Here is a 16,873-nt window from a genome sequence, read left to right on the forward strand (position 1 = left end):
TATTATCCTGCAGCACCACACCAGGACTCCTATTTTATAGTGGGTCCCAAGTGAAAGACTTCTAGAAGACTGGTATTGCTGTTATGGTGCTGTAGGATTAGCATCATACTGTGAACCACAAGGTCAGCAGTTCAAACTCATCAGCTGCTCCTCAGAAACCTGATCCAGGGTTGCTATAAGTTGGAACTGACTCACTGATTAGACAGCACTTAACAACAACAACTTAAAAAAGAACAATGGACACAGAGGTGGTCCCTGCTATATGCTATTAAAGGCATTTAGTGGTGACTTCCAGGATTTTTAAAAGGTCACAAGAAAGTAGGGTAACCATGGGATGAAGTCTTCACCCAAAGTACTCATAGCACACTAGCTGGACTAAGGAGAAAATTTGTCCCTATCTTTCATAATAATTCAAAATGGATTTTAATTCCTTTGCCTAGCTTAAGAAAAGTAGCTTCTTTAAAGGATTTAGGTGACTCATAAACACTTTGAAAGCAACAGTGAATTTTCCTTTCAATAGTCTTAAATATATTTTTGTTGGAATTAATATACAGATTGAATCCTTTTACAGATACTTGCTCTTGTATCTTCTATCCATCCATCTCCAAATCTCCAGATGTTTAATATCATGCAATTCTACAATGAGGTCATCATTCAGTATTTTATACAGTCACATGGCTGTCACCAAATTTTGATAAATTACAAAAGAAAACCCTTTAAAATGAATCAACGTTGATATAGTTTTAGTGACAATTTTTTTTTTTACATGATTTTTCCCTCTTAGAATGAATTCTGGGTATTCTAAGCATTTGATGATTCTACTTACATGAAGCCGAAAATTTCAATTTTCTCTACATGTATGACAAAACAAGGAAAATACAGTCTTACAGATAAACATACATATATGAAGAGAGCATTCACAACTTCTTAAAAGGTATGCAGGCAACTACTAGTTTCCATTCCACACAGAATTTTTTCAACTACTTATGAAGGTACCTTCTCAAAGGCAAAGCAACAACCACCTTTACCTTTAACAAAAATAATTTGCCCCATTACAGGCAAGGCTTTATTTATAGATTGAAAGATTGATATTTTGGGGAGAAAAACACCACAATTATTATTTTTACTAACTTTTTTTTGCATATGGCACAAAGGAAGTATGTCAAGTTCCCACTCCAGAGATTTTGAATCTCTCATCTTGGATTGGTGTGTCTTCTTGGGTGAGGTATCCTGGTTTCAGAGTTTAAAGGATTTCTCATTGTATCTATGAATAGTCACACAGCCGTGATAGGACACTGGTCGGGGCATTGCAGCTACCCCTGTGATGATACTTGTTGCAGGATCATAACAGAGAACAGTGTCTGTGGCGTCTCCATTTTCCCGTCTTCCACCCAGGATATATATCTTACCATTACACACAGACATACCACTGTTTTCCTGTTCAGCCAAATTGAAAAAAAAAATAAATAAATAACTGTTGATGGTAAGGAACTTGGTAGCAAACTTAAAAGTAAAAAATAAAACAACACAAAATGATATGCTTTAGCACAGTCTAGAATACATGAAATAAGCACCCTTTTGTCAAACTTCTGTTCTTTGTGTGAGAGTAGGAAATTTTGCACAGGTGAAGTGAGAATTACAGTAGATTATATTTTGTAATTGGGACCAAGATGTAGAGAGATGGAGTGGGAATGGTAGACTGAGGTTTTATTTTATTTTTTGCTTTTCAACTTCATGGTAATTAAACAAACTTGCTTTTCCTTTTGCAAGCAGATCACAGAAAGTGGCTATTACCTTACCAAGGAGAAGGAACATTACTCACTACGAGGGGTTATCCCCACAAGTTGAATGAATGAATGAGAGAAAGAGTTACAACCAAATTAACCAAGCTCTGTTGTTATGGGTCTTGACTGGGACATAGAAAAGACCCAAATAATATTTAAAAGTTCACTTTCTACACAGTAAGATTCCTTACTAGACTTTACTATTGTGAGTCAATAATTAGTATATAAACAATATTCTTGCAAAGAGGAGAGTCATTAAAGAAAGAAACTGTTTCACTCTCATATGGGCCTGGTTATGCTGGGTGTCAAATATTCTTCCATTTATACTTCAGTGTAATTCACAAAGTTATTGCCTATTATTATTCTGATCTCAGATTACTAAAATGAAGTAGCTTTACCTATAACTGCAATAAACATTTTGATCATATTTTTCTGTATATAATATTTGCTTCTATTAAAATTAAATCTTGGTGAAGTTATATAACAGGATAGTGTTTTTGAACTGCTCATGAATTATACTAATTATGGGCCAAAACTACATTTTCCATCTAATGTAAAATGCACTTTTTCTATAAATTCTAAAAGTTCTGAATATAATAAAAAACAATAGTGAAACATGTCAATTTTTAGGTACTAGCTACCTTGCACTATTTAATCTTATAAATACTTTGATGATAATGCTAAAATAGCATATAATTATAAAACATGGTTATTAATATCCTTTCAGAAAATAATACAAGGGGGCTTCAAGAAGGTCACGGAAAAATTCCAGTATCTTCTCATTTCATTTTTTTATAAACCATTTGAAGTTCTCTTGTATTCAAAATTAAATGAAGCAAGCAACTTTGAAAACAGTTCTTCATTCAAGTCAGGAAGATACTTATACCACTCTGTGAGAGTCTCATAGTTAAGAGCAACTATAGGGAAAATAATTTATCAATACATGAAGTTTAATGTCATTTCTCAAGACTGAAATGAACATGTTACTATACATACACACAGACACATATAATAAATCTCTCTCCTTTATTCCTATTTTTGCATGTTTAAATGCTAATACTGCATAAAAAGAATTAGATTGTTTCATTTAATTATTCTAAACTTCAATGATATTTTACATACCTCCTCTACTGAAAAAGTCTTCATAATTGATTTTAAAAAACAACAAAAAAAATGAACTCCACAGTTCTTTTAAAGAATATTTTCTACAAAGGTTAAAAAGATGTGTTTGGAATATCAAATTGTGGCTTTTAGCAATGATGCACAGTCAAAAGGCATGAGAGTAGTGAGGAATAGACAAAGAAATTGATTGGGTCCATTGGGACTGCAGAAAAGAGCAAATTTCTTCAGCTGTTCTTTGCCATTTAATATTCTAAGCATTTTAAAGAATAGTGTCTTTGGAATCATACTGTAGCCTTGGTACATTCAATTTTATCCTTTTGCACTGATTAGCATTAAGACGGAAGACGAATCATGATAGACAGTTCAACATTTACCTATTAAATTTATTACAAAAAAGACAGATCTCTTAGGTCCAAATCTAGTGTCCTATATGAAATCTCTTGAAGTGGAAGAGTACTGGTACTGGAAGTAACAGTATATGTAGTGAGAGAAATGATAAGGTTTCTATTCCCAGAAATCCCAGTACTTTTCCACTTCAAGAGATTTGATATAGAACACTAAATTTGGACTTCAGTGATCTGTCTTTGTTGTAATAAATTTAATATACTTACGACCTAAATGTCTTTCCTTGATACTTCAGAAGTCAGTTAGTCATCATTTAATTAGAGAAAATGTGCAATATGAGTCCCATTCTTGAATTTTTCTTAGTTTTACTGCAATCATTTAGATAAAAGTATACTCATCATGTACCCTGAATTATGCTAAAAACGAACAAAAATCCTTGCCATTGAGTTGATTTTGAGACATGGCAACTGACCCCATGTGTACTATATGCACTTACCTCCCTAACCTCTGTTACCATTTTATATCATCAAGTTGTCCTATTCAAATGAATAGTAATTCTTGGTGAAAATATTGATTTAAAAATTCGCTACAGTAAACCAATAAAGAACAGCTTAATGTGTCAACAGCTGCTATAAAGTGAAGGTGAATGTAACCATAAGGGGGGTGCTCTTATGTGACAGGCACACTCTTACTTCTGTAGGGTTACAGAATGTCCTTTCCAAGAGAGACCACCGAGTTTGTTTAGTTTTTACTTAAATGTGACTTGAGACGGTTGAATATTATACTGTCTCTGCTCAAGATTCTATTATGTCCTTTTCACCAGTTGGGGGACCATTACTCTGAATACGTTACTAATTAGAAACTGAATCTATGTGAATGATTTTAGAAAGATGGTGTTATACTCAAACCCTACCAACCAGCCTTACAGTCTATGCTACACCTCTTACGTATCTATTGTAACCGATGAGTAGAAAAGAGGTTAGTTCTGGCAAGGACAACCCAGTTTGTTGTAATTATAAAGGGGATCTTAAAAGATAAGTAGAATTACAAGTAGAGGGGATGGAATAGATATTAAGAGGCTAAGAGTACATCAGAAACCAAGGTGTGTAGGCATGAACATGTATGCTTGTACAGAGAATACGAGTAATAGAAAAGTAATGTAACTGGGGTAAATTTGTGGAAATTAAAGTTGAAAGGGCAAGAAGAGATCAGACAATAGGAAGTCTAGAATGAAGTGGCAAAATGTTTGCATTTTATTCAATAGGTTTCCACTGAGAAAGAGACATAATCAGATTTGTTACAAAATAGCTGGCAAAATGGATTAGAGAAATAAGTCATTATAGACCAAAAAAAAGTACTATTGTTTTAATTTAGACAAAAAATTAAAGAGAAAGAATTGAACAAAGGCAGGAGCAGCAGGAATGGGGAACAGAAAAACAGAACAAGCAGGACACAAAACTGATGGATTGAGTCATTTAACAGAAATTGAGGGAAAAGCTAAGAAATTATGTTTCTAGGTTGCTTGGAATAAAAAAAAAGTAGGCTTTTGGGAAGAAGGTGAGTTCTGTTTTCAGACTGAAGTCCTGAAACATCCATGGGGAAATATCAAATAGGCAGTTGGAAATTTGAGTCTAGATCTCAGGAGCAAAGACTTGATGACAAAGACTTGAAATCATCAGGCCAAGGAGAAGATGAAGTTACTAAGAGATTATCTCCCTAAGTGGGGGATTCTCATCAGCAGGGATGAGGGAGAGGAAAGAGGTTCAGGAAACACACAAATGATGGTTTGGGTGGAAAAATAACAGAGTATAAAGGAGAGTGAGGAAATAATTTGTAGCAACCTTTGAGAGCACAGCAGAGTGGTGTTGGTAGAGCTAGATTTCCAGCACTTAACCAGCAAGTTATTTAGTGGTGAAAAGCAAGAAAGCCATGGATCAAAAGGATGAGGGGGGGCTACGTGGAGCAGGGGGGTGCAGGTAGAGGTGGAGGTAGCGTGTGTGGATAAAGGAGATCTGAAAACTGTCATTTCCTTTATAACAAAACCAACAAATTACCTAGCCTCTAACCAGAAAAGCAAAGAAACCAGTTTGGGAACATTTCTTTTCTTCTGAAATATGTATATAGAGAGAGTATAGGGTTGAAGTAGGATTCTAAAATAGGTGGAGAAAAAGTCAAGAGGCTAAGTGCAAAGGGTACTTCACCATGAGATGGTAAAAGAAAAATGATTTCAATGTAACAGGAATACCATGTGCTTTATGTGGCATTTTATAAAACTGTGAAACAATTCAAGCATACATGAAGTATTTTAACAATGAGACTCCAGTATTAATAATAATCATGTTTAGTCCCTCTTAGATTGATTCTTCTTCTGAACTATTTTAGGTTATTACCTGTCGGCTGAATGTATTCTGTACATGCATCCAGTAATCTTCAACTGGATCATAACAGTATATTGCCTTGGTCAGTCCACCAGCAACATAGATCAGATTGTTTAAAGACACAGCTGTTATACACCTTTTAGCAATTGGGATAGCTGCACGAAGTAGCCAAGAATTGGTTTCTGGATCATAAGATTGAACCTAATAATATAGAAATATTTAATTAAAATATCCATACAAAAATCCAAGTTTACCCCATCCCTTAATTTTGAGACTTAAGGGAGGTTAAGTTGATAGTGAAATGCCTGAATTAAGGAAATATTCAAAAGAAATAGAAATTTATTCCTAGCAAATATAGTACAGGTACCCCCCCCCAAAAAAAAAGATTTTTTGTCTGAGTGAATGGTTACTAAATTTGTTTTACTATTTTCACTAAAGTCTCAGCTAAATAAAAAAAATTCTATAACAAAACTATGCCTCATTCTGTATATAATTTATTTGCACCTTTAGAGAGTTCTTTCTTCTAAAAAACACCAGTAAACCTATATTCAGTATATTCTGAATTATCACACATTTTGAATTAAATAATTCTAAGTGAATAACATTTGACTATATTAGAATTTAATTTAGAAAAAGAATTAACTAATAAACAAAATTCAGTTAACTAGTTAACCAATTAAGCATTAGTCAATTGTTTCCATAATAAACACAGAATTTCCTGATATCAGAATGGCACATTTCTTCTGTACCAGTTCAATGAACTGCAGCACTTTTGATCCATCTTTATTTATACTACACAGAGACTTCTTATTTTCTTCTCTCTTGCCTAAAAAATACTGTAGAAATATGCAGTAAATGACCCAGTCTGAATCAGTATAATTCGTTTCTCCGTCTCCCTTTGCTAATTTACCTCCCGATTGAGTTTGGTTTGATTTGTTTAGATTCTGCAGACTACAGCAGTAAAAGGCTCGGAACGATTTACTTAGCACAACATTTTAGGAGACATTGACAATAGTGCCATTTCAAAGAGTGGCTCAAACTTTTAACAATTAATTGTTAGGTGTATGAGCGTCTCCTTTCAGCAACTTAAGATTCAATGCTTCACCCACCAAAAGCAAAGAGTACCAAATAATTTTTAAAAAGCCCCTCACACTAAGGAATTTAGGTATGTATGATAAACCTCCGGAATTACCCTTCTTGTAATTCTGAAGTAGATATACACTGGCAGTGCCTTAAAAAGAACATGGCTTACCTTGTCAGAACAAGTATTATCATCAGGCCCTCCGCCAATGACGAACAATTTCCCTACACAGCTGGTCACAGCAGGAGAGCTCACTGCTTCCTTTAGGGGAGCAACTTCAGTCCACCGGTTTGAAAAGGAATCATAGCATTCTACGCTGCTAAGTCTGTTCTGCCCATCATAGCCTCCAACAGCATACACCTATGTGTAAAATATATGGAAAATCTTAATGATTAAAAGTCTGAATTGTAAGCTAGGTGGTAAAAGAAGGAAAGGAATTCACCCCTTTATAAAGTCCTTGATACTTATGATAACTGCAATATGTTCGGTCTTTGCTTCTAAATCTCTTTTATTATCACATCCCTATCACCAAGGAGCCTTCAAAGACATTTTTCTACTCCTGTTGTGGCACTGTAGGATCAGCACTGGACTTCAAAATACAAGGTTCAAACCCACCAGCTGGTCCTCGGAAACCCTGTACAGGGTTGCTGAGTTGGAACCAACTCGATGGCACTTAACAACTAGCAGACTTGGCTTTTCTTCATATTTTGGAATATTTACAGGTACCTCATCAGGAGGAAATTCTAGTCAGTAGTTCAGGCAGCTGACATTCTGACATTACACATTTTGGGGTGGAGTGGAGTGGGGTGTCAGTATGTTGTGATGTTGTTAGGTGCTGTCAAAAGTACTCTATCCACAACGGAAGGAAACACTGCCTGCTCCGGCACCATCCTTACAATTGTTACTGCCACCCATTGGGGTTTTCCTTCTTTTTGATGACCCTCCAACTTTACCAAACATGAAATGTCTTTCTTGAGGGACTGGTCCCAAGTATGAGAGACGAAGTCTTGCCAGCCCTGTGTGTCAGTATACTTTAGCTGTGATAACTCGACTCTTCCTTTAAACTCAGTTCTTTGTCTTGGTCTTCAGTGTTTCAATGCCAATCTTTCTTTATTTGGCTGCTATTGCTAATTTCTATGGGATTGCTATTACATGTTTAGATCCTTAGTTTGGGTGCTTAAGTCCCTAAAACGTACTGCCAACTCCAATGCACTGTTTGATCAATAAGAAACATGTATGATAATAATACCAGATCTAGAAAAAATATTTTTTTTAAATCAAGTTTAAAAACAGATCATCAGCTGTATCAGAAATCGCCTGGAAAGCTAAAAAGCATGAAAGATTTGTGGTCCTCACCAGAAATATCCAGACTCTGAAAATGCGGTACTTTCTTTCTATTCTGGTTTGTGAGCCAGAACACAGGTAGCATCCAGGGTTTGTTGGAAATATGGAATATAAGATCCCACGAGACCTTCCAGAACTCCAGGTGATATGTGTGCACTTTAAGTTTGAGAAGTGCTACTCAAAAGTATACACTACTCATAAGTTTTACTCATATGTGTTCCTTCAGCCAGAGATCCTAGTTCTAATTGACTAACAAAGGAGACATTTGTCTTCAGTGCAGTATCCCTCAAGTAGAATTCTTCAAGTCCTTAATTAAGTGATAATGTGTATAGACTAAAAACATACAGTGAGAATCAAGATTAAAAAAAACAAACCCTATAGATCAAGAAAGGGGTCCTGGTGTGGTGCTGTATGATAAGCACTGGACTGCTAAGATCGGCAGTTCAAATCCCATACAGGATCGCTATGAGTTAGAACTGACTTAATGGCACTGAACAACAACAACAGATTAAGAAAATCTGAGCTTTTGCCCTGACTTTCACCACTTTCTGTGAAACCTTGATCTTTTGGGGACTCAGTTTCTTTGTAAACTAAGAAAGCCACACTAAATACTCTCTAAGATCCCTTCTGGTTCTAAGAGTCTATATTATATTCCCAATCATCCTAGCTTTTCTCAACACAAATGATTTATACATTTAAATAATTTACAAGTCTGTGAATTCAGCTTATGTAATTTTTAGGAAAAAGCTGTGTTGTTAAGTGGCAGTGAGTTGGTTCCGATTCATAGTGACCCTGTATAGGGTTTCTGAGGAGCATCTGGTGGGTTTGAAATGACAACCCTGTGGTTCGCAGTCCAGTGCTGATCCTACAGCAAACACCTTTTATATATTTAGGACTGGTTCTGTAAAGTAAGCATGCTTCCTTCTATTTCTATATTTAGTGTTTCTAAGCTTTTGGCTATCTTTAGGTCAAGTATGCTAATGCTTGTCAAATACATTTGTGTTCCACCCAATCCACATGTTTTTGAAACATCAAGCATTTTCAATATGCCTTTAAATGGCCAAATTAAATAATCATACGTTTCTTAGTCAAAGTCCTCATTATTTAATTAGCCCTGCTGATAGCAGCATCACGCTAGATGAAAGTAATTAGGAATGAATAGTAGCTTTAAAACTGTGCTTCAGGTTTTTATGTTGTGATCGTTGAGTGCCATCAAGTCAGTTCCAACTCATAGTGACACTATAGGGTTTCCAAGGAGTGGCTGGTGAGTTTGAACCACTGACCTAGTGGTTCAAACCAACATGTGATCCAGTGCAACCATATGGGACTGGGTAAAACTGCCCCATAGGGTTTCTAACTGTAGTCTTTATGGAGCAGGTGGGTTCAAACCACTGACCTTTAGGGTCACAGGTGAGCACTTAACCACTGTACCAACGAGGCTCCCTCTATGAGAGAGCTTCAAAAAGTTCATGGAAAAATGTAATGAAAACATAATGGAATTTTTCCATGAAGTTTTTGAAGTCCCCTCATAAAATATGGTTGTTGTTAAGTGTCGTCTAGTCAGTTAGTAACCCTGTATAGGGTTTCAAAAGAGCTACTGATGGGTTTGAACTGCCAAACTTGTGGTTTGCAGTCCAGTGCTGATCCTACAGCACCACACCAGGAGTCCACAAAATATGTTTGTTGTTGTTGTGATTGTTAAGTGCCTTCGAGTAAGTTCCAACCCATAGCGACCCTATATAGGGCTTCCAAGGAGTGGATGGTGAGCTTGAACCACCAACCTTGCAGTTCAAACTGACTTTGCCATCTGTCGCATTAACCCAGCACCATACCAGGACTCCATAAAATATGGTAGGTAATGACAAATTGTTTTTAGAAAATATTCTTAAAATACTTTATTTTCAGTAAATGTATCACAAAATCCTCATTATTTAATTAGCCCTGCTTATAGCAGTATCACACTAGATGAAGGTAATTAGGAATGAATAGTAGCTTTAAAACTGTGCTTTAGGATTTTATGTTGTTACTGTTGTTGAGTGCCATCAAGTCAGTTTCAAATCAGAGAGGCAATATAAGGAGTGGCTGGTGGGTCTGAATCGCCCATCTTGCAGTTAGCAGTCCAGTGCTTATCTTACATTTATACAAAGACTAAAGTATGGAAGTTTCAAGAAGTCAATGTGGGGGTAGGGGGACTGGTGGGAGGCAGAACTGGAAGAATTCCAGGCCACCATTGACTGCCAGTGGGAGTTCTAGTGTGGCATTATGGGTTAATGCACTAAACTGAAAAGTGGTTTGCTACGCAAGGTCAGTGGTTCAAGCTCACCAGTCTCTTCTCTGAAATCCTATACAGAATTGCTATGGGTCTGAACCGACTTGACGGTATTTAACAACAACACCACCACCACTGACTTCCAGGAGAATAAACAAACCTGTCTTGGAAGAAGTACAGTCAGAATATTCCTTAGAAACAAGGTGAGACTTCATTACTTGTACTTTGGACATGTTATCAGGAGGAACCAGTCCCTGAGGAAAGGTATCATGCTTTGTAAAGTAGAGGGTCAGCAAAAATGGAGGAGATTTTCAAAAAGATGTACTGACACAGTAGCTGCAACAATGGGTTCAAACACAGCAATGATTGTGAGGATGGTTCAGGACTGGGAAATTTTTTGTTCAATTGTACACAGGGTCACTCTAAGTCAGAACTGACTTGATGGCACCTAACAACATCTGTTTCAACTACAGCAGTTCTGTATTTTTCTTGGTGGCTCTAAAATGACGCTACAAGAGAGTATTTTTTAGAAAAGGTTGTTGTTGTTAGTTACCCTTGAGTCGATTCCGACCCATAGTGACCCTGTAAAAGGTTTCCAAGGAGCAGCTGGTGAGCTGGAACCACCCACCTTGCAGTTCAAATGACTTCGCAGTCTGACACATTAGCCCACAGCACCACACCAGGACTCCTTAGAAAAGGTACCAGAGGTTAATCAGAGCTACAATTACAAATAAGTATGATGCGTCTACTGAGGTGGTAGGGGTGTGCAGTGGAGTCGGTTCTGACTCATAGAGACCCTGGATAGGATTTCCGAGGCTGTAAATCTTTATGGGAGCAGAAAGCCTTATCTTTTCTCATGAAATGCTGGTAGTTTCGAACTGATGACCTTGAGGTTAGCAGCCCGACTTGTAACTACTACGCTACCAGACTGATCATCAATTTGAGGTGGCTTTGGGTGAGCCAATAGAGATGGGAGTGGGGAGACTCTAAACATCCCAAGTTATCCCTTGGCACCTCACTGTATTTTAATCTGCTTTGGTGGTGGTGATGTGCTGTGGAGTCGGTTCTGACTCATAGCGATCCTGTACAGGTTTTCTGAGGCTGTAAATCTTTATGGGACCAGAAAGCCTCATCTTTCTCCCATGGAACAGCTGGTAGTTTCGAACCGCTGACCTTGCGGTTCACAGCCCAATTCGTAACCACTATGCTACGAGAACTCCTTAAAAGTGGGGTATAGTTGCTTTTAAAAAGTTTGAAATCACTAGTCTATAGGTGATTCTCAAGTTCCCAAGAACAGCTGATGTTTGAGAACCCAAATGATGTATCTTCTATAATAGTTATTAGCTATTGTCAATAGTAAAGAGTTCTGGTATCGTAGTAGATTATGAGCTGGGCTGTTAACCACAGGGTCAGTAGTTCGAATCTGCCAGTCATTCCTTGGGAGAAAGATGATTCTTTCTGAGTCTGTAAAGGTATCAGCCTTGGAAATGCTATACAGGGTTTCTATGAGTCAGAACCTATTCGGTGGCACACACCCACCATCCACCACCACTGCATCCAATGTTGTTGTTGTTAAGTGTTGTCGAGTCAGTTCTGACTCATAACAACCCTGTATAGGGTTTCTAAAGAGTGGCTGGTGAGTCTGAACTGCTGAACTGATAATATTGGTGAGTTTATCTTAATTCTTATTTTAAATATGTTTTGTATCTACTTATACAATAAAAAAGATAAAAACAATATCACTCTAGATAAACGTATCTGTGTTTAGCTGCCAAAGTCAGTAAAAGATAAAATATTGTTTGGTTAGACATTGGCCTATTTTTGTACTTGATGTAACACCTTTATTTTCCAACACTTTTTAGGCATTTACACTCCAATGGTGCATGAGAAATGTGCTGTACTGCCACAAATTCCAAATTCAAAGATCAAAATATCCAATCAAAAGAACACTTGTCAGAATAATTGCTATCAGGATTGACTGGGAGGATTGGAAATGTAAAGGCAGACATTTTGTAGCACGGAGGGGAGTGATTAACTTTACAGTCTAGGAGCATAAGTCCCTGGGACCATCAAGGGAGAAGAGTGGAGAGTGGGACCCTACCCATAGAAGCAGTGAAGCCAGAGATGGAGGCAGAGATGATGATGAAGATGGAGCGGCTGGGGACTTTAGACCTAGGTGGGGGTGGCAGGCTTGCAGGGTATACCCTTTGGTTACTTGATGATGCATGGAGGGAACTGTAACCATGGCAATGAAACGATATACAATAGGATGAATGTAAAGCTAATGTTCTCCCATGTAAACTCTCACATAATTCACAATAAAACATTAAAAAAAAAAAAAAAGTACATTGTCAAACTGTTTATCTTTAGTGCATTTATTAAGTTTAGAAATGGAAGGAAATACAATGTGAATCCAAAATACCCTGAGGGAGAGTAAAATAAAGGAATCAGCTGTGGTATTTATTTTGGAAATGTACCAGGGATAGTAATAAAAGTGGTTTCTCTTACTTTACCAAGGAGGACAGCCATTTTGTGACGCCATCTGCCTTTATTTAGAGAGGCAACACGGATCCAAATATTTAACTGTGAATTATAAATCCAGACATCACGGCTATTGATTCTTCCACCTTTAAATGTAAAGTAATGCACATATAATAATGTATCTATTGCAAGGGATTCATGTCACTAAGACAAAGGCAATTAGACATACAAGGATTTGAGATTTTAGTTCACTAAATGAACTCTGCCAACTGTTACCTTGAGAAGTAATGATTATCAATCAAAATAATAAAAATTTTAAAACTGTTTAAGATTGTTAATCAAGGAATCAGACATCAAGAAGCACACAGAATTATTTGAAAAAGATTTCTAAAACCACTCTTTCTGTTAAAAAAAAGCATACTATTTACAAAATAAAGTGTATGTTGTTACACTATGCAGTGTATAATATATAGTAATCTACAGAGCTGGTAAAAATTATTAATCAGTAAACAGATGTCAAACTAGATGCTGTAGTTATACTTTATAAAGTCTGTCCTTTTATTATCCATTTTATTTTACAGGTAATATGTCATACATCACAGAGTTGTTCAAGTTAACAATTTTACAGAAAATTCTATTTCATAAATTTAGGGGAGAATTTCAGATCAACTGGGTACATTAGAGAGGCTTAATTCTATAACTCTTCTGAGTTATAGCCTTTATTATGCTCCTTAAAGTTGCAAAAATTTTGAAAATTATACTGTATTTTATATAGATTTGAGAACATTTAAATCTGTAAGCAAAGACATTTTCTGGAAGATCTTTTATAAATCATTCTGCATCATCTTGCCTCTGTATTTTGGAGCACAAAGTCATTCTTGGCTTTATTTGTTGTGTAAACTATTATGCTTATAGGTAAGCATGTTAACATTTGAATGTTATCTTTTAAGATGGCTAGACTATTAAATAAAAGTAGCTACTGTAACAAATCTTTACCTGAAACAAGAATGTCATTCCTTAGAGCACAGACTGCATACTCTGACTTGGTAAATTCTGGAAGCTTAGCCAAAGACTTCCATTCTCCTGTCACAGGATCATAGCACTCAGTGTATGGAAGGTTAAATCCTCCAACTCGTTCACAGCCTCCAACAACAACTATCACTTCAGAGTAGCCAGTTGACCTAAAACAATTAAAATAATTAAAAAATAGTAGGTAAAAATATACTTAAATTATTTAAAATCCTAAAAACATATCACTATTATAAAAATACAGGCTAGCAATTAATTTGAGAATATTTACAAGGCAGTTAGTAATATCATTTTTCCATAGAAAATTACAATGGGCCTTTTTTTTTCCTATGGTGTTTCTCTCTCTCTCCATATATATAATGTGAAGTTGGGCTCCATACGATAAGCACTGGAGTATAAACCACAAAGTCCACCATTTGAGCCCACCTGTCGTTCTGTGGGAAAAAGATGAGGCTTTTTGTTCCTGCAAATATTGAAAAGCCTCAGAAACCCTATACAGAGCAACCATGAGTCATAATTGACTTAAAGGCACTTAACAACAACAGTGTGGTATTATACAATTCTACTAGGGAAAAAAACAAGATAAGCAAATCTAGTATATTATCTTTAACAGCTGCTAAGAGTCCCGGTGTGACACTGTAGGATAAGCATTCAACCATAATGTTGGTTTGGACTACAAAGCCAGTGGTTCAAATCTACTAGATACTCCTCAGAAACCCTATATACGGCCACTATGAGTTGGAACCGACTTGATAACACTTAACAACAAATACTCATTCAGAGCTATTTCTACTAACTGAATCACTCACCTAGTCCATGCCAGTCATACTTTTTCCATTATAAAATCAGAAATATATACTTCTAGAAAATAACTCTGTTCATACATACAACAAAAATAGCTTTAATAATCCAGCAAATCATATGGCCCTGACCTAGTATGCTGTAATACATTTAACAGAATCACTCATACACCAGAAAATATTTTATTATTTTCCAAATAATTTCAAAGTAGTAATACTAAAAGTGAAGGAAGTAAACACCAGATACTTCAGCATCAGAACTACTGACTCACTAGTACTCTTTCCATAGAGGTATCATTTCCTAACATCATACTTAAAATACTCTAAGACACGTCCATGTGATATTCCTCAAAGCTTTATTTATTGATTAATCAAAACAAAACGGCAAAATATTGTTATTGTTGAGTCACCCCTAATATTTTTAACATAACAGTAAAGATAGTTCTTTTACTATCTTTTTTTTACACTTTTTCTTTGTAGCATTTTGTTGTATATATTCAATTTGCTTAAGCTTGCTTGCCCTTTCAAAGACAACTTAGCCCAATAAACATGAGAATAAGTCAAAAAGTATTGCTTTTAGGGCTCCTTCCAGTTCATACATGCATGAATTTAATTCCAAAAAAACCCCACAACAACATGTGTAAACATGTCTCTGCAATCAGTGGATGGCTGCAGATAGTTCTCTCAATAATGAACTTGTCTTAGTCTCATTAGGGTGCCTTCAAAAAAAAGGTCCAATCAAAACAGTGGCTTCTGAGAGGATCTGCTAATTAAACTGAAAACACAACGGTAACTCAACAGGTTATGGTGATTATTTTTGGGGATTCCAAAGGTGTCATCATGATAGATTTTCTCAAAGGACACAGGGTGATCACAGGGGATTACTAAAGTGAAGTTTTAAGAAACGTGAAAACTGCACTGATGAGAAAAAGCCCAGCAAAGCTGTGCTGAGGAATTTTTTCTACCATGACAATGCACCTGCTCATTCAAGAGTAGCAAGGAATTTCTATGAAAGTTTCATTGATAAACCTTGTAACATCTATCCTACAGCCCTAATCTTGTTCCCTTTAGACTACTTTTTGCTCCCCAAGTTAAAAAAAAACATTTAAAATAAACATTTCAGTCCCTCAAGGATGCTAAAACTACAGTTTTGATGTGGTGTAAATCCAGGAGTACAGAATTCTGTGGGGAAGGGTAAGAGATGGAAACACTGCTTTCAAAAGTGTACTCAAATTGATGGAGAATATGTTTAGAAAAAATAGCTTCACATTTTAATAGTTTTGTTAAATAAAGGTGCCTATGATTTTATCCCCCACTCATCTGTCAGTTTATTGTAATGTGGTGGCTTGTGTGTTGCTGTGATGCTGGAAGTTATAACACCAGTATTTTAAATACCAGCAGGGTACATACATGGCAAACAGGTTTAAGCTGAGCTTCTAGACTAAGACAGATTAGGAAAAGGAGATGGACTACTTCTGAATGTTTAGCCACCAATAACCTTATGAGTAGCAAGAGTACACTGTCAGATAGCACCAGAATACAGAATACTAAAACATGATGAATAGCATCAGAATATTGCCAGGTACAGTGCTGGTAGATGAGCCCCTAACGTTGGAAGGCACTCAAAATACGAGTGAGGAAGAGTTGCCTCTTTAAAGTAGAGTTGAGTGTGATGACATGAATGGAGTAAAGCTTTTAGGACCTTCATTTGCTGATGGGGCACAACTCAAAATGTGGAGAAGCAGTTGTAAACATCCATTGATAATTGGAACATGGAATGTGTGATGTATGAATCTAGGGAAATTGGAAGTTGTAAAGAATGAAATTGAACACATAAAGATCAATATTTTAGGCATTAATGAGCTATGGCCATTCTGAATATGACGATCATATGCTTGACTATGCAAAGAATGCAAGATTGAAGAGAAATGGCATTACATTAATCATCAAAAAGAACTTTCAAGAGCTTCCGGTACCCCACTGAGGCAAGACGACACAGGTAAGGAGGGCTCTAAAGACAAAGGGGGAGATCTCAAGGAGGAGGCCGTCGGGTAGCAGACTCAAAACCCTCAAATCACCATAAGGCTCAGGGCATCTGCCTCCTCTACTCACTTTTTCAAAAAATCACGCCACAGAGAACAAACAAGATGGCGGATCGGGTGGACATATAGCAGAGAGCTCCAACAACAACAACACAGAATACCCGAACAAGCAGGCTTAGGGGATGGTCCTAGAACTCT

The 16,873-nt window shown here is 36.5% G+C and overlaps 1 protein-coding gene across 1 annotated transcript in view; it reads right to left on the reverse strand.

Moving 5' to 3' along the window:
• Positions 1–640: 640 nt before the first annotated feature.
• KLHL24 (kelch-like family member 24) overlaps positions 641–16,873 on the reverse strand; it is a 54,270-nt gene continuing 38,037 nt past the window's right edge. The window contains exons 3-7 of the mRNA XM_006869810.1: positions 13,801–13,985; positions 12,832–12,950; positions 6,882–7,070; positions 5,642–5,830; positions 641–1,437 (exon numbers count right to left, since the gene is read on the reverse strand). Coding sequence (XP_006869872.1) covers positions 1,237–1,437; positions 5,642–5,830; positions 6,882–7,070; positions 12,832–12,950; positions 13,801–13,985 — 883 coding nt within the window. The 3' untranslated portion in view covers positions 641–1,236. The remainder of the gene's footprint in view (positions 1,438–5,641; positions 5,831–6,881; positions 7,071–12,831; positions 12,951–13,800; positions 13,986–16,873) is intronic.

Source organism: Chrysochloris asiatica, unplaced genomic scaffold (assembly GCF_000296735.1).
Source record: "Chrysochloris asiatica unplaced genomic scaffold, ChrAsi1.0 scaffold00135, whole genome shotgun sequence".
NCBI classification, from domain to species: Eukaryota; Metazoa; Chordata; class Mammalia; order Afrosoricida; family Chrysochloridae; genus Chrysochloris; species Chrysochloris asiatica.